At 36.2% G+C, this 21,972-nt stretch overlaps 1 protein-coding gene across 2 annotated transcripts; it reads left to right on the top strand.

Annotated features, from left to right (window-relative positions):
- The first annotated feature begins 7,477 nt into the window (after positions 1-7,477).
- LOC593051 (transcription elongation factor B polypeptide 3) lies at positions 7,478-21,531 on the top strand. 2 transcript variants are annotated; one of them, XM_792547.5, is made up of 12 exons: positions 7,479-7,742; positions 9,448-9,504; positions 10,696-10,791; positions 11,898-13,460; positions 14,019-14,115; positions 14,940-15,029; positions 16,067-16,120; positions 16,745-16,839; positions 17,348-17,449; positions 18,757-18,835; positions 19,505-19,855; positions 20,239-21,531. In XM_792547.5, the coding sequence occupies exons 1-12, from the start codon at positions 7,659-7,661 to the stop codon at positions 20,301-20,303; spliced, it is 2,733 nt and encodes a 910-aa protein (XP_797640.3). In that variant the 5' UTR covers positions 7,479-7,658; the 3' UTR covers positions 20,304-21,531. The 2 variants fall into 2 exon arrangements, with proteins under 2 accessions (XP_011684138.1, XP_797640.3); XM_011685836.2 differs by lacking the exons at positions 19,505-19,855; positions 20,239-21,531 and adding an exon at positions 19,361-19,461 and having other exon boundaries at positions 7,478-7,742.
- Positions 21,532-21,972: the final 441 nt, after the last annotated feature.

The raw sequence follows: 21,972 nt of genomic DNA, 5'->3' as shown, positions 1-21,972 counted from the left end.
CTGTACTCATTGATTTTATTTCGCCAAACTCCATTTTTTCGTACATACGTAACATAGTTTATACAAAACTGCAACATAATTATAACAAAACTTTTTTTAATGATTTGGTAAACAAACATAAATACAATATAATTCAATGTTCAAAATTTCACTATGTATAGGACTAAAATATATCACAATCACGCGCGTACGCAGGATTTTTTCCAAAAAAAAAAAAAAAAAAAAATCCAAAGGGGGGGGGGGGGGGTTTGCATTCTGGGATATATCGGTTTCTTTAATATCGAAATGACTTAAGTTGTTGACTTCGTTGTACCTCTACTTCGCTCTTTTTTAAACTTCCCAGTTTTTCCCATTTTCTCAGATGTAGGGGAAATTCATTTCTCATCAATGCCAAATTCTTTTCAATTCATCTTCTTTGAAACTGCGTTTAATCTCATCTCTGTCCTCTTCCCAAAATGAAAAGGTGATTTCCCAACTGCTCTTTTCCTTGATCAATTAATGTTATTCCAAAAAATATCTCCTCCACACTTAGATTAGGTATTAATATAAAGCCCAATACATTGTTACAATCGTTCCATATCAAAACCTGTTGTCTCTTCTTCCTCTTTGCAGAATAAACTCACATTAGTTTTGGCATTTCCAAATCGATACGAATGATGATTTGTGTAAATAATTCCATGCAGTAGTTTAAATTGGATCTCTCTTAATTGGCTATTTAATGGACTTTGTATTGGTCTCTTAAAAATTGGTCTCTTAGGGATCTGAATGAAAAACTAAAGAATGAAATCAAACGGTCGAAAAGATGCTACAAAGAAAAGCTAGAAAGCTGCCTCGAGAATAATGGCTCAAAAGGAGTATGGAAATGTCTAGAAATTATGACTGATTATAATTTAAAAAAAGAGAAAATGTTTTTGTAAACATTGATGATCCAAAACAAAAAGCTCATTAATTAAATGTTTTCTATTGTCAATTTGACACAAACGACTTTCATGATACTATCGGTTAGCAGGAAGTATTGCTTCGATCAAGGAGTTACCAAGGCGTTAGGTTTAATTTATAGGGATAAAATTTGTTGTGAATTTATCAGAATAGGGAATTGCATTCTCCCAAAAGAAATGAACATTTAATTATTTGTAACTTATTAGGATACATACATGGGTATGATCCCGTCATATAGAAAATCATTCTGATAAATGCTTTTGATTTTGGTTGTAGCGAACTGTTTGCTTGATAGAAACATTTTATTATCATGATATCATTATTCAAACTAATAATAATTTTAATATTGACAATAATAATATTAATATTGACTATAGTAATATCAATATTGATAATAATAATCATTATTGTGTTTGTAATTACTCTGGATATTTTAACTAAAATATTGAATATAATGTACATTTTGAGAAAAATATGTTAATTTGAATATTAAACTGCTACGTTTATTCTCCATACTCGTTATCTTTTGCATGTATTTGTTCCTTATTTCATCTATTTCATTCTATAAATGTGATGTTTTTATTTCTTTTAATTATGTATTTTGTTGAATATGACTGTAACGCCAGTGGAAAACAATTTTCTATGTAACTTGTTTGCAAAGACCAAATAAAATATCTTGTATCTTGTATCTTGTATCTTGTTTTGCGTTGTATGTATGTTTATTTTCTATTCTCATTTTATATTGTATGTATCATGTCACATCGACGTTTTATTCATTTTTTTTTCTGTGAATAATGCATGAACACGCAACGAATTTCCTTTTGGACCAATACACTTTAATATATTTGAATTAAATTAATACGAAGTCAAGAATTCGGTGACATTTTGCTCATAAAATGCATACAAAAAAATAATGAAAAAAGGAACGAAACAAACAGACACACGCACAACAAAAATTACAAAGGGTTTAAAGTGTCAAAACCCTAATTTTCAGAATAAGTCTGGTGCAATATCTATACAAAGAATTCTTTTATACTATTTCCGAATTACATGCATGTTAGTTCCAAAAACCATAAACTTTTTAATGTTCTAGTCACCTGTGCAAACCTCAAGAGGTTGCCAATTCGCAGGTATACCACCCCTTTTACAAAGGAGCCATATATATATATATATATATGCTTACACAATCATGTAGACTTTTACATATAAGATCATCGACTCGCTCATGATCAACCCTGTACCCAAATATCACACACCAAGATGTATTTGAATGGATGATAGCAACCTACCTTGTATCAATATCGGAAAACAGACGAAAGGAGACAGAGTTAATAAAAACAGTTTCAGTACTTTTAACGTTGCCATCTTTCTCCAGTATTCTCTGGAATATCCACATCACACACTCCGATTTCCCACACGTATTATCGATCAACTGTCAATCGTATACCGTGGACCCTAGCTCAACGACATTCAGTGTAACTTAATTCCCGGTAGCGTATTCTTGTATTTACACGCAAGCGAATGGAATTTCACGATTAATTACAATAAAACCGCTCGCGAAGAGCCTAGACTGTTTTTAAACCTTTTTTGTACTAATAATGATAATTTTCTGAAAATGTTCTGTCGTTGACCCGTGTGTGTGTGCGTGTGTGTGCGTGCGTGCGTGCGTGCGTGTGTGTGTGTGTGCGTGCGTGCGTGCGTGTGTGCGCGTGTGTGCGCTGGTGTGTGCGCTTGTGTGTGTGTGTGGGGGTGGGTGAGTATGTGTGTGAGTGGGTGAGTATGTTTGTGTGATAGAGGGTGAGTATGTCTGTGTGATGGAGGGGGCAGGGAGGGGGCAGGATTGTTTCAGTAAAATTACCTCCAGATTTGTTTTTTTTTGTAAATATATAAGTAAATAACACTTACAATTGACATATTATGTTTAGATACTTATACGTTTACTTTGTTGCTAAGTTATATTATACTGCAAATAAGTTTGTGTTTAATTATGTTTATGTAAAAGCATCAATATTGAACACGTTTATTTTATTCAATTGTATGTCATGGTTTGTATTACACATCTGGAGAAATAAAACAAAACTGTTAAAAAAAAAAAATTTAAAAAAAAAAAAAAAAAAAGTGTGTGTTTATGTTCAGGCTCGCTGCGCTGATTTCTGTTGTCATATTCAAATGCAAGAGCAAAATAGATTCCAATATTTTTGTTCAATATCTTCTCGGAATTAAGTGCTCGGAATCTTGTAAATTCTATTTTTGTTTAATAACATAATTGGATAACAAATTTTAAAATCATAGTGTAACATAGATAGGCTAATTGAGTGTAAGAGTAAAGATGACAATAACCAGGAATATGATTTGATTTGAATTGATGTCTGCATTTAAAAAAAATATATATAATAACTGATTAACAAAGAACACATAAACGTAAGGTATAATACAAAATATACAAACAATAATAACTTTATGTCAAAATGTTTTTTTGATTTTTTTTTACAAAAGTACATGAAATAACGAAACTGAACATTTCTATAACATATTATTATAAATTTAAAGTATTATCCAAGCTATTTGTTGAAAAAAGTGCAAGAGACAATCATAAGCGATGCTTGACTAGGAGGGCGGCCTCAAAAAAAAAAATCTTAAGGTAAGACTTAAAATGAAAAAGTGTTTAAACGATCTTTGTGTATGACTTTGTAAGTGTGTTGTGTGAGTGTATAACAACAATTAACCTACTACTGCATGTCTCTTCTGGATTATAATGCAGGGATAAGAATAGGTTATGTTACTTGTAACACTTTTTAATTTTGTTTTCCCTTTCTTTCTCTTTTTTCTATTCAAATAAAAAGGGGAAAAAGAAAAACATATACGACATGACAGTAAGACAATATATAAATAAATATATATATATATATATGCTTTATGATTATCCAACCTCTCCTACGAGATGACCCCGACAATAAGACCCTATTCCAAACTCATGTGAGACAGTGAACATGGATTTTACAATATTAAATTCCATCAAGATAAATAACATGGTTTTCATATATTCCTGTTCTCAATGTGTATGATGAATTGACAGGTGGTATGTATATTAATGTGTATGTTCCGTAATTATCCATATTGTTTCATGACAACTGACATCAGCCTTATTTTTCGTTCTTTTTGTTCCCTTGATGGTATTTTCTTTTTTTTATTTTGGCTATTTAAAGTAATTGATTATTTATATATCGTTTGCGAACCTTTAAGCATGTATACATCGACTTGAATAACTATTACATATATTTTCTGTGTTTACTTTGAATTTATCATTATATCCTGCCCCATTGTTGCTAAGAGGGCTAGATATCCCACCCCCAAATAATAATAATTAAAAAAAAACGGCATTTGTTACTTTAATTTGTGTCGCACTCTATATAACTTATCAGACCTCTTTAACAATCACCATCACCATCACCGTCACCCCTAACGAAAAAAAATACAATAAATGTTTGGTTCATATTCGGATTGCATTACCTCTTTGTACGCTACATGACGCGAAAACCTTCGAGATCCGAAAGTGTTCTGAACCCCTATCCCCAAAGTCCCAAACAAATCACAATTCCAAAGTGCCCCAACCCCCTCTCACCCCTCTCCGGGCAGTAACTAGGCTCACGGTCCGGTCCAACCCCGTTATATAATTTATAGGTCCATAAGTCCTACTAAAAGCTACTTTCTACAAAAACATATTTGTCGTATAAACAATTACTATTTTCTGAAATAGCAAATTCAGTCCTTGATAATGATAATGGGCCTGCTTGGTCTACCTAATATCTTAGTGGCGTAGCCTGGATAAGATCAGTCGTGGACAAGGGTTGGGGCAAGATTTCCTACAAGGAGGACAAATTACGATAGGATATGTGTTTATGTTTTCCTTTTTTTCCGTCACCACAGGAGCGGGGGATTTCTGTTTAAAATTATCAAAGATAAAAAGGTGGAATATACCTAATTTTTAAAAAATGGACAAAAATGCAGGGCCAAGTATCGCCCCCACGCTCAGCTACGCCATAGCCTTGCCGGGGTGTCCTCCGTTCAATGTTTTTCTTTGTTCGTTGTTCACATCACACCAGTCCTCAATTCACTCCATTGGTTGCCCGTAGAAAAACGTGTTGTTTTCAAGATTATTTTACTATTATTTCACTGTATACATGGCTCTGCTCCGCAGTATAACATCGGCTTGATTAAGCATTACTTTCCTTCTAGACAGCTACGTTCTCAAAACTCTGGCTTACTTGTTACTCCTAGGGTTAAAACAAAGTGGGGGGAACGAACCTTCGCTCATGCTGGGCCTTCGTTATGGAATACTCTCCCTCAATGGGTTAAGAATAGCAGTTCTGCTGAGGTGTTAAAAAACAATCTTAAGAAATATCTGTTTAATTTAGCTTATAATTATTGATTACCATTACCTTTCATGTCTGTACCTTTCCTATCGCACTTTGTATAAATGTATCATGTATGTATTTCATCTTTTGCACAAGCTGCGCCTTGAGCATTTGACTGTCAAGTGGATTTGGCGCCTTATAAATCATATGTATTATTATTATTTATTATTGCTTAGGCCTATTCAATGTTATGAATAACGACCCCCATTTCGTATATTGAATACCGACCCTAACTCTATATTCTGAATAAATAGCGACCCTCATTTCGTGTTATGAATAGCGACCCTTTACTCTCATTATGAATAGCGATCCTCATTTTGTATTATTAACAGCGAACCCCATCTCGTATTATGAATAGCGACCGCTACTCCTTTTATGAATAGCGACCCTCTACTCCTATTATGAATAACGACCTCTTCTCGTTTTATGAATAGCGACCCTCATTTCGTATTACGAATGGCAACCCTCTTCTCGTTTTAAGAATGAGGACCCTCATTTCGTTTTATGAATAGCGACACTCTTCTCGTTTTATGAATAGCGACCCTCTCCTATTTTAATGAATAGCGACCCTCATTTCGTAATAAGAATAGCGACTCTCTTTTCATTTTATGAATAGAGACCCTCAATTATTTCGTATTGGTGCATTCTACCACAATTTTCCATAAGGCCTATAATATACTCTGTTTCTGTATTTCTCTCTTTTTTCTATCATTTAATTCTTGATTTTCTCCACTCTTTTCTTCAATCCATAATCACTATTAAATCTGGCCAATGAATTCTTTCAATTCCTTTTTCTTAAATATATTTTGTACTTTGTATTCCTCTCTTGGTAGTTCTTAATTCCCACAATTCATCTTTTCACTCTTTCCATTTGTTCTTGTTTCCATCCTATTAATAGGCCTATCATATTCCCTTATAGTATACTTTCTCTAAAATCCACTTTATGTCTTTCCTAATAAGGGTAAGAGGACACATTTTTTTTTTTTTTTTTTTTTGTCTCGAAATTTGAAAATTTGACATTTTGCTCCGTTAGGGGGGGGGGGGGGGGTTTAGAGAAATTTAGGGGGGGGGGGGTTTACACACAAAAAAATACCAAAGGAGGGGGTTTAACCCCCCCCCCCCCCCCCCTGTGTATGCGCCTGCCCATGCAAGTGTTTTCCAGTCCTCCGCGACCCGAGAGTTTAGTATAAGAGTATTGATACCTGATTGCCAAAACGGCAGATCAATCCATGATGTTGTAAAGGTTAAGAGGGGGGGGGGGGGGGGGGGGGGGGTTGCTGAGAAAATGTCTACAAACATTTTTTTGTGACAGGGAGTTGGTTATTTAATACACCCACACGTCTACACACACACACGCGCACATCCGCATCCACCCGCATACACACTCATCCACCGCACACATACTAATTAACACACAATCCCCCTCAATTTTCCGTAATTTTTTATTTCAATTTCATTCAATATTAAATTTTGTCTTCATCATAATAATAAAAATGAAACGACTAATTTATAATATAATTTAGATAATTAAAAAAAAAAAAAATCAATTATGATAATACATAAATTATAACCCCAAAACAAAACCACTAACACCACCATGCACGAACACCCCTCAAACAATAATTTTTATTTAATTCAATATCAAAACAATACAAATAATTGTTTAATACATTTCTTTTCCATCACACTATAATAAAAATTAAAATAACTTAAGACACGTATAATTAAATTATGATAATTAAAAAAAAAAAAAATGAAATCATTTATAATATAAAACAAATTATAACCCCCTGCCTTAATACGTAAATCCAAAACAAAACCACTACCACCACCATGTACGCACACTCCTCCCCCCCCCCCCCCCCAGAATTAAAAAAAAAAAAAAATCATTCGTAAATCCTCCAAAATACTGTTCTTTTTCGTTATAATGGCATAATTTAAAAAAAATTAATACATGTTCAATTTATACAATACACGCACACAGTAGCACACACACCCAACCCACCCACCAAAAACTCTCGATCTCTGAAATGCCATGGGGGGGGGGGGGGGGGGGGGGGGGGGGGGGGGGGGGGGGGGTTGAGTTATTTACAGAATCGATATCCGCTTGATCCGGATATCTGCTACCGGGTCAAAGGTTTTCAGTTCCAGAACGAGATAGAGATTTGGCACTGGGAAGGAGGCATGTAATGTATCTAAATACCTGCTTTGCTCCTTGGAAATCGATCAATATATAGCACTTTCGGTGTTTGATCTTGAGGATTCATTTAGCAGTGTGATTTCTTATTTAGGCCGAAAATAAAGATGGGAGATCACGACGAAATTGTGGCAGCTGTTTATCACCTTCTCAAGAAGCTCACCGCCGATCCAGTGCCAGAGTCGCATAGGGTTTGTATTGTTTGTGTTTCATGGCTTTGCTTTGTGAGGATAACGTGGATGATAATAATAATTCATTGATGATGATATATAATGATCTGCAATCTGTATGACGGGGTGTTTCTGGACAATCATAGACATAAGATAAAGCAAATTAAACATGAATATTTGTCCTAGGCCTAGACTAGTATTCCTAAGGCTAAGCTATATTTTCAAGTAATTCGGCTCATCAAGTAAACACGATCGTAGATCTAGTCTTAGAGTCGTAGTCATTGTACCAGTAGCAGTGCCAGTGCTGGTCCAAGAATAAGGATCGTCTGCAGAAACGAGGATCGTCTTCGTAAACGTGGACAGACACGTTCGCAAACATTTTCGCAGATGTTTCATATTTCCCATCCGCGCGTTCGCGATGCGAAAAAATGGATTCCGCAATGATTTTCTTGATGCATTTCACATTGACTTTGTACAGAGACTTAGTTTCATGTTATGAATATGAGCGTTAAATCCTCAGGAAGACAGACCCATAAATGTAGACGGTGAACTGGGGTTATTTTATTATGCGTACTGTATTTGCCGGCGTAAAGGCCGCAGTATTTTTGGAAGAGAAAATATCAAAAAGTCGGGGTGCGGCCTTTACGGCGAAAGAGTAAAAAAAAAAAAAAAAGAAACAAAAGTCAAAACCAGCACGAATTTGCACATATGGGACTACATATGGTAAAATAACTATACCACTATGGTACAGGACATTTCCACACATCTTATCGACTATTTTACCTCGCATTGTTGACATGAAGACGAAAATAAATGTCCTAACACAACATTTGCCGATAGATCTTGATCTAAGTGCCAATGCATTGCAAAAGTAAAGGAAGGGACCGTTTAACGGAGCTACCGTGAACATCCATCCGAAGTCGCCATTTTGTTTTCCATTTCATGCAGTTTCGCATTACACTGTACATTGTGGTAGGGGTATATATCGGACACCAAATCTGCCTGCGATCACTTTTTTAGCTAAACTTCCTGTAAATTATAAGAATATTGATGAATTTGGTATCAGTTTGTAAAAAAAAAATTGTGTTTTCAAGAAAATTATGATTATTTTGTTATGTCCGTTTTTTTTTTTTTTTACTTTTTTTTTCCCTCTTTGAAATGTCAAAGTTGGGGTGCGGCCTATGCGGCGGTGTGGCCTTATCGCCGGCAAAGATTTTTTTGGGGTGCTGTATGCTAGCTATCACCTAGCCTTAATTGGCACCCATACCCATGCGTATGAAGAGTGGTATAAACAAAACCTACAAATTATTTAATACAATTGCCCATTCTCGCAATTAACCTGATGAACCTTGCAAACTACATTCTGAGTTCACTAGTGGATTCTCCCTTATACTTATATACATGTAAAGCGCTTTGAAATCCGTCAAGAATTAAACAAAGAATGTGACAATTTGATATGGGAGTGATAGCGATTTGCTAAACTTTCCCTGTTTTTCTGATGACATAATTTTCATGACCAAAACATTCACCACTGCAAAGAGTTTGCAATGTTAATCATGGCCATAAATGCAAGTAATGATCATTCAAAAATCTTTCGAGATGGGACCTCCATTAAAGTCACATCTCCCTGGTGAACTCTGTAATATGAAACCAAGTTTAAAATAATGCTCATTACCAATTTTTTCTCCTTAATCAGGCTTCTCTTTTAATCTTTATTCATTAACAGATTTTACGGATTCTCCAGAGGTTGGAAAGACTGCCAATTACAGTGAGAGTTCTACAGGTGAGAGACTTAGCATAGATTAAGTATTACGGTAGCCCTTTTTTTAGGATACATCCAAGATTACCCTTTTTGTTCTTTTAGAGTATGATTTTCCAAATGCTATGATGCAGTATAATTAATGTATGCTATACAGTACGCATAGACAGTATGTTACATTCTTGGTTTAGAATTTAAGGTGAACCAAGAGGCAACAGTTTACTTCACATCTGCGTTGGATGTCAAAATGTTTTATTTTAGTTGCTATTATTTTGAAACACTAGATTGCCTCCATCTAAGCCAACTGGCATTTTTTGCATTTTTTTGTTTATAAGAAATAACTGGGAGAGGGCAACTGTTCATTTCCTTCTGCATGTTTCGATGGGAGAATGTGGTGGTATTGTATACCTGGAATAGGCCTGGAAAGTAACCTTTACTGATCAGAATTTAACCAGTATGTTTCCAAAGTGAAGTGAAGGGACTTTAGTGGACTTTAGCAGGTTCACTGGATGTCTGGAAAGTGGTTAGTGTGCCTAATAATGCATTGTGATGCATGACCAATGCGCTAATCATAAAGTCTGGAAACATTTTACAGAACTTAAAAGGTCAAGCGTACCTCTGAGACAGATAAGCTATTCCGTTAGCATTAGCATGATAATCAGACTACAGTGTGTTTCTCCAGGGCCTAGGGGGGTGTTTCACAAAGACAAAGATTGACTTTAAAGTGGACTTCACTATGGCAGGCCGTTCATGCCACTGTTTGCTCTTACCATTTACTGGCATTGGTCTCTGAAGGGACATATAAATTGTGGTCACAAATCTATAGAAGTTACACTTTTTGATAGTTCATTATTAAAGGAAAAAATATTATCTAATTCTAAAGATCATAATTGAGAGACCAATGATGAGAGTAACCAGTGACATGAACGACCTGCCATAATTAAGTCCAACTTAAAGTTGATCTTAGTCTTTGTGAAACACTCCCCTGAAGTGTGTACGGGGAAAATTCTGGAAATTAACGTTATTTAATTTCCTGTTGAAATAAGTGACTTGTTTCATGAGAATAGGCCTCTAGATTCTCTAAAAATTGAGTTTGCCAATGCAGGAGGCACATAAACATGTATTTTTAAGCATTATGTGACTATACTTTTGTGTAGTGTTGTTTAGCAATCAATTCTTGACTTTGTTTCGTATTTGATCCTTGAAATCTTGTAGGAGACGGGAGTAGGGAAAGCTGTAAACAAGCTGCGCAAGCAAGGAGGAGAAATTACAGACGCTGTGAAAGGACTGGTGCAAAGTTGGAGAGATTTGGTCAGTTCAGTCGTAGATTACAACATTATGGTATAATTCTATCAGAATTAATGTTTACTTTATTGGTGCTGTATGTAAGTTTAATCTTCTAAAGGAATTTTTGATGAAGTTTCCTGTAGAGTTCTAGGAAACACTAGAGGACATTAGTAATCACAATATGTTGGTAAAAGTTAAAGGAGTAAAAAGTCTAGTGTTGTACTCTGTTTTCTTTTGGATACAATTGCGAGGGTAATACACAGACTCTAAAGGTTTTTTCTGGAATGTAGGCACTTTTGAGAATTCATATGTTCAGTGACTGTTGAATTTTCAAGATTTATCAGTCCTCACCAAGTTTATTATATTATGGCAGAATATGTAATTTTTCAAAACTTAGAGATATTATTTTGTGTGTGTGGAGTATATCCTCCCCAAAACACAAAAAGGAATTTCCCTAAAGAGAACTGTGTATTATAAGGTAAACATACTTTTCTCCAGCTGAACAGATAACCCCTTCTGAAGATAGCTACTTAATTCTCAAAGTTATGTAAAGTAAATTGATTATTAATATGGTTCAAGACCAGCTACTCCTAAATCAATCACCTTTACTTCAAATTGGCAACTATTTTTTTTTTCTTAGTGCTGCATTGTTCTAATGAAATTTCATATCTCTTAAAACAAGATGCATGTCTATGAACTCTGTTGAAAAATGTAAAACTGCCAATTTTGTTCATAAAACAGTGGCTTTAAACCTCTCATCATGTTGCCAATTTAAGGATTTTAAAGCTTATTTTCCATTTAGAAATTCTAAGTGCAATGTGATCATGCAATGATTTGTGCAGAAATGTTCGCCTTTCTTTTCATGCATCTGGTATATATATTTAGGGCTCTGAATAAAGTTCTGAAAAGTTACTGAGCCAAACCTCAAAATGTGGACTGCTTGTCTCAAGAGGGTTACAAGATGTTTATCATTGTTGTGTTTATCATTGTTGTGTTTATCATTGCTGTGTTTATCATTGTTGTGTTTATCATTGTTGTGTTTATCATTGTTGTGTTTATCATTGTTGTGTTTATCATTGTTGCATTATCATTGTTGTGTTTATCATTGTTGTGTTTTGTATCTTTTGAAGGTGAGAGAGGCAATGGAAGCTGAACAGAAAACCCCAGCTTCCCCAGAACGTGGTTCTTCACCCTCTTCTCAATCTGGGTCGTCAGATGAGGACGAGGATGAATCAAGTGAGGAGGATAGTTCCAGCGACGATTCCAGTGAATCGGATAGAGAGGATGAGGGACGAAGAAAGCGTTACAGTCCCGAACCAAGCCCGCCTTATGCCAGCCCGCCTCCCTCACCCCCCGTTAGGGACTCCAGACCGAAGCCCCCTACAAACCGACATGTGTCTGTAACAGGGAAAGAAAGGGTATCGTCCAAAAGGCCACATGCACCATCTCCTAGTCGATGCCAAGACGCGCCACAGACACACTTGAGCACGACTTCATCATCTCAAATCAAGAAAAGGAGGATAGAGGAAAGGCCTTCGTCAGACGCTAGTGAAAGTTCTAAGGTAGTGAAAAAGAAACCTCCGGAGGATGACTGTTTCTCTCAAGCTCTTTTTCCAAGCCCTCGCAAAGTGGGGAGTTCATCTTCTAGTTCTCTGCCTAAGAGTCCAGTGCACATACAGAAAGACAGAGGAGGAGATAAAACAGGCTCCCCAACCAAGCTAGCCAAACCAGGACACTCCCTTAAACCATCATCATCTGGAAGTGAGAAGAGCAATGAGAGGAGTTTGAGTAAGAGCCCTCAGAAGAAAGTTAATCAAAAGAATGATCAAGAAAGGACTAAATCTAAAACGTCAGATTCTAGGGTTATAAATGGTTCTGTGAGAGAGCCAGAAACAAGTTTTCTAGATATGATAGATGATGTAGATGTATCCAAGCATAATAATGCTAATCTCAAAACAAACAAGATATCATCACAAGCATCCTCAAAGATTTCATCCGTATCAAAGTCATCAATATCATCTGCCTCTTCATCCAAATCATCTACTCAGAAGAAACCTGGAAGTGCCTCTCTTACCCCGTCAGCAGACAGAGAGTCTGCTGAATCTTCAAGAACTGCTGAAAAATCTGCTCATCGAGAGCACGCAAGAACAGATTCTAAATCATCAAAAGAAAGCAGGCCATCACAATCTTCGGAAAAAGTGTCAAGCAAGTCGAAAGCAGTGTCAAGCAGTGTCAAACCTACTGAAGACTCACAGTCAAAGTCAAGTGCCAAGGAAAGTCTTGCTCCTAAATCAAAGAGGAAGCTCTCCACTGGAGAGCGTAGGATTAGCGAAGAGGGTACTCAGAGCTTTGTGAACACGGGTTTGTCTTTCGGAGACATCCTCATGGCTCCAACGCTTACAACCAAAGTGAAGAAACCAGGGAAGCGGTTGAATACTGGTGCAACAGACTCCACCAAGAAGTCATCGTCATCTTCTGCCACAAGTAAATCATCCTCAAAACCATCATCAAAGTCATCATCATCATCATCAACGCATGCAATAGGTTCTTCATCATCAAAGCACATTAGTCAGAAAAACCAGGGGAGTAAATCAGCTAGCACTTCTGGAAAAGGAAACAAGAAAGTGCACTCCAAAGATGATGGGAAGAACAGAGGTGAACAGATCAAGTCTCCAACTTCATTTACACCAACGGTAAAGCATAGGGCATTTTGTATACATGTAATATTTAATGTCAAATGAAACATCAGTTAAAGCTCATTATTTTTTTCTCGCAATAAATCCTTGTTTTATAGAAGGGCATGACTATACAGTTGAAATTAATGATTAAAACTTTAAGAGAAAAGTTAACTGCTCACTTGGCACATCAGTTTGTGATTCTTTAGACAAGGCCGATGCATATTCTACATTTTTCAATCTCCTTGATTAGAAAGCTTCCATTTCAAATTGTGAACTATGAAATCATCTTGGCTTTGTAGATGGCATGCTACAGACTACAGTACATTTATTATACTGTACTTTTGCAATGACTCCCTAGTAGCTGCTGTGTAAATGATCCACCCCAAGGTAATTTTCTTTAGTATTTGTACGCTTCTATTGAACTATGAATATGTCTCCATATTGTTAGATTTGTGGGTGGCTTTAGAATTTGATCTTAATGCGTATCTTTTCTCAGTGTTCCGAGTGAATTTGTATTCAAGTTGTGGTCAGATAGTCATGAATTCCTTTCCTGCCTCTCAATTATCTTTGCAGCTGGAAGATGTACACCAGGACATCACTTTCAACCTGCCTGAGATCTCGGCTGATTACAAGCCACTCAGGCTACCAGAGTTATCACCTAAGAAGAAAGGTAAATCTGAACAAAATGTCTTTTTCTTTGCATTCATCATGTCACCACAGTAAAAGATTAGGTCTGATTATCTGACTCCATGTTTAATAAAGAAATGAAAAATAACACACTACATTTTTTAAGCTGTGAATTGTCTACCGGTTGTTGAAATATATCCAGATAAAAACAAGTCTCTATGATGGACATACAATTGATAGATATCATAATGAACATATCTTTTTAGTATGATTTTGAAGGCTTTGTTTCACTAGAAGCTGCATGGTAAAAAAAATTCTTGAATAGATTGTTTGGTACATCCAGATTTGACAATTTATAAATAATAGAGGGCTGAGAGCATTCTTAAAGGGACCCAGTAACTTTGTCCCAGATTCTGAAACAACATCCTGGAGTTAGCTCATCCTGTAATGATAATTATAAACCTTTAGGTCAGTCAGGAACCCCATGACTTTTACAAGCGGATCGCCTGTCTGATTATCAAGATATTTATGATTGGAAATCAAAAACAAATTTAGTTTTTTCCTATCGGTTTTCATAACACTACAGTCTATTGGGGAAAATGAGTATGGTAAAACCGGTCACTCAAAGATTATTACTTTCTTGAGGCACTTCTGGATCATTTTGAAGCGCACTTTTTTTAGGGCTTTAATATTACACCATATCACAGACACTGATAACACGTAGGGCCATACATCTCAGATTTCACATTGTTAAACGATGCCTTTAAAATGCACCAGTCTTTGTCAATGTATTTAATCTGGCCGAAGATGAGTTGATGTTTGTAACTGTTTTCAGTTTATTGTTGATTTGACTTTGCTTGTGTACAGTCAGAGGCCAAGATGAGGAGGGGTCTTACATTGGGTCGAGGTTCGCAAGGACCAAACTCTATACTGGGCGAGCGAGACAGTCATTATCAAGTGAGTAAAGAGGTTTCCTCCGAAGAGAATCCTTTCAGTATCACATGGCTCTGTGAATACTAAACAAAAAAGAGAACTTTAATATAGCCACAAAATTTGGTGTAAATTCAACTTTGTACGAGAACAAACATGGAGTTATTAAGCTTTACCACATGTCAAGGAAAAATGGTCCAGACAAAACTGCTTAACCTTTCAAATTCTTTCTTTTCTCAAAAATTATGATAAAAGGATATTACTTGAAAATCATGTTGACGCAAGTTATTTTTTGTTCGATGTACCGGTAGTCCAGTGTGTATTTTTGAATCAAAGTTTCCAAAATAAAAAGGGGCAGTAAGTAAGTGATAGAAATCATGTAAAATATATTTTTTAAGAAATCAGTATGTAGTAAACGAAAGTTATAGCCGACTTGGAAAAGTACTTTGCATTGTGTCATAGTTTTGATAATGAAACTTATACAGGGAAAGAAGATGGAGAAGAAAAAAACAACAGAAAATGGACTGATCCATCTTGAATATCCTAGATAATTCACTTACATAGGTGACAGACAGGCTACAAATTATCTAGGTAGCTATAATCTAGATAATTGATAGGCCATTGCGCATGCGCCGATCAGGTAGATAAGCATTGTGACATCACACAGTCAATCAAAAGTAATGCGCAATTAACGTATCTTATTAAACGCAGGCTAATATAATAATGCGCAGGTTATGATAGCGCGTTTAAAAACATATGCTTGCCAATCATTAAGTTAAAGTTGACCTTACACTGACCTTTAAAGGATTTTTCGCAAGAAATTTCAACACTGGTGACAGACAGAAAAGTCCTGTGAAAAATGATAAGGTAGAATTTTCTTGGTTCGTTGTAGGTTTTTTTTGCAGGATTTTCGTGGGATAATTCATGACAGACAGCCAATTATCTAAATAACTATTATCTAGATAGCTGGCCTCTGTCTGACACCGTCTATTATGGTTTGTTAAAGGCTGCAAACATTCAATTTGAAATACTTTATTCAATTAAATTGACTCTATCTCTCCCAGGTGTTCCTTCTCTCTATGATGCTTGCATGCGAGTTCTTTTGGACAATATCGACGGTAAGTACCAAAAGGTTGACTGCGTGGTATGACTGTGATATTATCATTATAACCAGTAAGTTCTTGAAGATACGTCATGATTTCATGTATTGACATGACGATTTTGTACAATGGAATACAGTGAAACCAGTGTATAAAGTCCAATCAAGAGAGACCAAAATTTGCCAAAAGTGGTCTGTATGGGCAAGTGAGCTATACGAACAGGTTCCTGTAGTATAGGTTTGAGGTTTCAATAAGAAACCATTTGCAGGGAAAATGAAAAATTTGGTGTTTAATCTTTATAGACAAAAGTCACCAAAGTAGGTCTGACTGTTTATAAATTAAGGATACCATGTATGTTTGAGTTCTGTGAAGGAATTGAAATGTTATTTCTTAATTGTCAAGTTAAGATAACAATTTGCCATCGACTTGCTACCTACCGTAGTTACAATTAATCATCACAATTTCATTTCAGCTAGTAAATTCTAAGAACTTATTCATCTTTTATATCCTGTACATACATAATTGTTGTTGTTACTTGTAAATTGTTTCCATATGATCAGGGTATTTGGAATGTCATTTATCGTTGATATTTTTGTTGTTGATATGTTCAATAGTTCATACATTCTATACTTCTGTTCTTAGCTCTGTATGAGGTTGGAGTGCCCTATGACATCATCAAGCCTGTGCTTGAAAAGTGTACACCTCTACAACTACTCCATCTCGAGGACTATAATCCGGTAAGTAGTGAAACATGGTTTATTAAACAAACAATTCATGTTTGCAAGTGCATTAACTAGTGCATTCCCTGCGTGCAGGCTAAGTCACAATCGGATAAGGAACAAGACTTGTCAAATTTATTATCTGGTTAATAGGCCATTTTCATAATGTAACCAAATTTAATGCATAAGTCTTTGTGAAGTGCCTCAATACAAATTATTTCATTCACCTGATACGGTAGACAGAATCCAAACTGCATACATTAGTTGCTGTCAGGTGGTACAAACATTATGGCTTGACCAACCTAGCAACACTTTATATGAAGTTTGCATTCTGACTATTGAAATACTATTATTCTTATCAGGTGAATGAAATAATTTGTATTGAGGCACTTCGCCGGGACTTATGCATTAAATTTGGTTACATTACGAAAATGGCCTACCGGGTATTGTGATTTAACCAAGTGCCTTTTCCATCCCACTTTTCTCTCTCATTATCTCATACCTTTGTCTTAATACCTGTCTCTAGTACCTGATAGAAGATACCGATGAGCTCTGGAGAACCCATGCAGAGAAAGACTTCAGAAAATTCAAGCCTCAAGAAATGGAGTCATTTAGGGAATTGTACTTGGTAAGATAAAATTAAAATTTCCTCCCTCCCTCTCTCTCTCTCTCTTTCTCTCTTTATCTACATGTATCTCTCTCTCTCCCTCACTCTTTCCTTCTCTCTCTATTTCTCTTTCACTCTCTGTCACTCTCTATGCCTTTCTCTCTCTCTCTCTCTCTCTCTCTTTGGTTTACCTTTACACGTATTGCTCCATATGATGTTATGAGCTGTTTGACAAAGACAGGGCACAGTAGAATGTGAATGCAATGCTTATTCTATACGGTACATGTTCGCACTTTTCTTGCAAGATGCAGTTTAAGATAATTGGATTCTCAGAAACATGAGGTAACAAAAAAGGCAATTATACAATTGGAATTATCCAGACGATGGCTTTGTTCTCTTTGGCACCTGCAAAAATTCTATCAAAATAGTGAGATTTGTTTCACAATCGAAGCATTCAGTGTTTAGCCTTACACATGTTTGTTGTTGATAATCAATAAGCCATACTTGATACTTGATGGAGTAATCCCTTCAGCAGCTCACCCAGGAAGCTAATTTGGAACGGTAGGTGAGGCAAGTAGCTGCAAGGAGTACCATGAGGCGTAACAAAAAAAATATGTTGTATTGCCCTTTGCGACCGACCCAAAAATCTTGAAATCTACTGTCGGCTTTTAAATTTTTTTATTAAAAAAAAAAAAATTTAAACCGTTTTTTAGAGAAAAAATGTTTAATGAATAAAAAAGTATGTATTAACTCTTATCCTGCCATGAGACTGCTAGCGCGCTATTGTTATAGTGCCGTGTGCATGCGAGCGAGCCACCGCTACGCTGCTTCGTTCACGCTAGCGCGCATATGTAATAACAGTTATTGTTCATGCCCATTGCACCGTGCTGAGTGCTTTTGCAGCGCTATTGAAAGTACCATCGCGTGCATCAGATTATCGGCTTTGGATTACGCGTCTTTGTATACAACAGTCAGATTGGATTATCTCGAGTAATTCAGCGATTTGTTTTTTGTAAAGATTTAAATAACACGCACTTGAACCAACCTTAAAATTAACTTGGCACACAGGAGATTAGCACTGTGGCACTGGGTGCATTGTATGGGTGGCAGCTTAAGAGTTAAAAGCATTCAAAACTGAGAAATATCAGCCCAACGACGGGAAAAAAAAGAAAAGAAAAGTTTTGACTGACCGACCCATGTTTTGGCACCTAAAGGGCAATACAACAGCAGAAATGGTGTGTGGACAATTCACAGTAAAATATGCTAAGTCCATCAGTGTAGTGCCATACATTGAATCTATGTATGTTCATTTGATTTTTTTCGTTCAGAGGAAGAAAGATGAGAGAGAGGAAAAACTCAAGAACATCACAGCCAACATCAAGACTTCTTTTGCCAAGAAAGATCCAGGTAAATGAACTTTTTAACATTATCCCAATGACCTCTTAGATATATTAGTTTAGTACCGGTACTTGGCAATAACTTTATGGTAATTAAGATGGTATAGACTCAAACAAAAAAACAGTAATGTGTGAAGGGAATAAAGGTATGGTTTTCATATTCCCCATTCACATCTCCATGTAACTAAGTGTAGAGAATGAGTCACATAGAGATGCTATGGACTTTGCGGTTGAATTCCTGCCACAGCTCTAATATCCTTTGGCAAGACATTTTTGTTGTTGTTGCTACTTTTCTTCCAGATGGAGAATGTGTACCTGATGGGAAGAAATTCCTTGAATGGTTGAGTGCCTTATAAGGGTGTCTGTGCTATAAGTAATATAATTCAGAGTTTGATATCCTAAGGGAAAAAGCACACTATTACCGGTAGTACAACTTTTATTGTTATTATATTACATTCTTGTTTGTAGCAAGATATGAAAGCTAGCAAGTCTTTTTCCTGAATCAAAAGTGTGTCCACCTCTGTTAATCTTGTAGGACGACTGACCAAGATGGCATTTGTCCATGGCCCAGCCGAGCTGTTATTAGTATTATATTGCATTCTTGTTTGTAGCAAGATATGAATGCTAGCAGGTCGTTTTCCTTCCTGAATCAAAAGTGTGGCCACCTCTGTTCTTGCAGGACGACTGACCAAGATGGCATTTGTCCATGGCCCAGCCAAGCCCCCAAGGGCCGTCCAGCGCCAGCAAGTCCGGCACGGGACCGGTCGCATCACGTCCAGTCCCCCCAGCAACCCCCACAAAGCGTACGTCCCTTCCAAGCATGCCGGGGACACGGGCCCAATCCGAAGCAGCAGCACTAGCACCATCAAGAGCGGGGAGTATGCAGAGCGGAGTCATTCAGGAGGGGGTGGTAGCAGAGGAGGAGGGGGCGGTAGTAGTGGAGGAGGTGGAGAAAGACGAGGAAACCCGAGTTATGAAAGCATCAGTATGAGTAGCTGTAACGGGGGTAGCAGCAGAGGAGGAGGGCGATGTAAGTCTTTTTTTTTTTAAATCTACATCTGCTCTGGCACCCTTTACTCTCACTTTATGAACCAGAGCAAAATAACACTGAGTTATATAGGAAATCTTTTTATTCAGATTGTCATATCTCAGCCAATACTGAACATATCCAATTGGTTTTCGACATTTGGACATTATTTTTTATGCTCTTTCGGAAAATGAAATTAAAATTGAGAAATTCTAAAAATATTTTTTTGTTGACGTCACACTTCACCACTCTATTAAAACCAACTCAATATCAGGGTGGACTTCCCCTTTAATATATACAGTCCTCTGCTTATCAGTTGCTTTGATTTTTCATCTTTATAATTTCCTTCCATATTTGTTTCTTTCTATCTTCCTTGCCATCTGCAGCAAAGGCATCAAAGGCCCCCATGATGCAGAAAGTTCTGAGGATGAAGAAGCTGTTCCGCAAATGAGCCCCACTCGGCTCCTCCACATGCATCATCATCATCATCTTTGCCTTTATGCCAGCATCACACAGAAGGAAATGGAAACGGAAGGAAATATTATTTTGGTCTGTTGAAGTTTTGGGATTGATACTTATTTGAGACAAAATATGGAGTATAATTCAGTATTCACAAACATATATTAAGTTTTTTTTTGTGCAGGCAGTCACACTAATATCGGGACGCTAGTTTCCGGTTTTTTGCCTGACGTCGGGCCTCGTCCGCTATGTATTCGAGACTTTTTCAGGATTCAGGATCAACATGGTGAGGCCTCTTTTTCAGGATCAAAGTATAAAAGTAACTTGTACCCCTGCACATAGTATTTACACAGAATTGATCATAAATTAGTAACAAAAGGTACCTACCAGGGAATATTACTTGATAGGGAGTGTGTACGTCAGTAATGAAAAAGCCCATTGCAAGTAGAAAATTATTCCAATCTTATTTAGCTCACATGGTTAAGATTTATTGAAATGTTCATTCAAGAAGAAGAAGAAGAAGAAAAAAGGTACATGGACCCCACTATCATGGACAATCTTGGAAAGGCATGGAAAAATAAATTGTTCTGGAAAGACTTGGGGAGTGTTTCACAAAGGGTAGTGAGATCCTAAGTTGAACTTATCTCTTAGTTGGACATGAACATTTTGTAAATTATTAGTCTAAAGGACAGTCAGTTCCAAAATTATAGTATTATGTCAATTGTGATTCAATTATTGTCACAGCATGAAACTCTAGCTATGTGAACTACTCACAAAATTTGTGAACATTTCATGCTCCTGAAAGTTATTTAATTTATAGTTATATCCAAAAAGCCTTCGGAAAAATCCATCAATCATATATTAGCTCAATGAAATTCAATATTTTAATCTACTTTGAGTCAAGGAGATCATGCCATCTTTGGACATAGAATCTAGAATACCATGTACTGAAATTATCATACAGATAATATACAAGTTAGTATATTCAGGAATTTTGAATAATTTTGTATATATGTATGAAGAGTGAATATTAATCAAGAAATGTACAAATGCAGATGTATATCTAAAATTGAAACCATACAAAGTGCAAATATTATGATGTAGTATGTGTTCATGCAGTACTACTGCCTGTGATAAGAGTGTTGTGCAAATCGCTTTAAGAATACTTTGAAATATATAAGCTAGTTACAAATAATTGCTTTGATTTAGATTAGATTGATGAAATACAGTGTTCTTGAATAATTCAATTATTTTTAAGAGGAAATTAAACTCTGGATTTACAGAAGGGCAAGTCAAAGCTCTTTTGTCCTATACCTTTACCAACTACATCATGATTTCAGTTTGAATATCTGATGACCTTGGCTTATCCTGGCGATAGCCGTACTAGAGCTTGAATCACACTATAAACATCACATGAAATGTTAATTTTATGTCAATTTTTGTTTACAATTCTATAATACAATTTAATGATACAATTTTATAATACATGATAATGTATGGGATATACCATGGATGCGCCCTGAAATGATGAATGTGATACTTTAATAGAAATAGTGTGGATATTCTTTTAAGAAGGGTAATATCAGATCTTGCAGTGCTTAATAATACAAATTCTATTCAGATCAAAATCTGGGCAACAAAATGTTAAACCTGACTCCTGT

Source organism: Strongylocentrotus purpuratus, unplaced genomic scaffold, assembly GCF_000002235.5.
Source record: "Strongylocentrotus purpuratus isolate Spur 01 unplaced genomic scaffold, Spur_5.0 spur5_scaffold_7, whole genome shotgun sequence".
Classification (NCBI taxonomy): domain Eukaryota; kingdom Metazoa; phylum Echinodermata; class Echinoidea; order Camarodonta; family Strongylocentrotidae; genus Strongylocentrotus; species Strongylocentrotus purpuratus.
The sequence above is the reverse complement of the archived record's forward strand: the minus strand, read 5'-3'. Positions and strand labels throughout refer to the sequence as shown.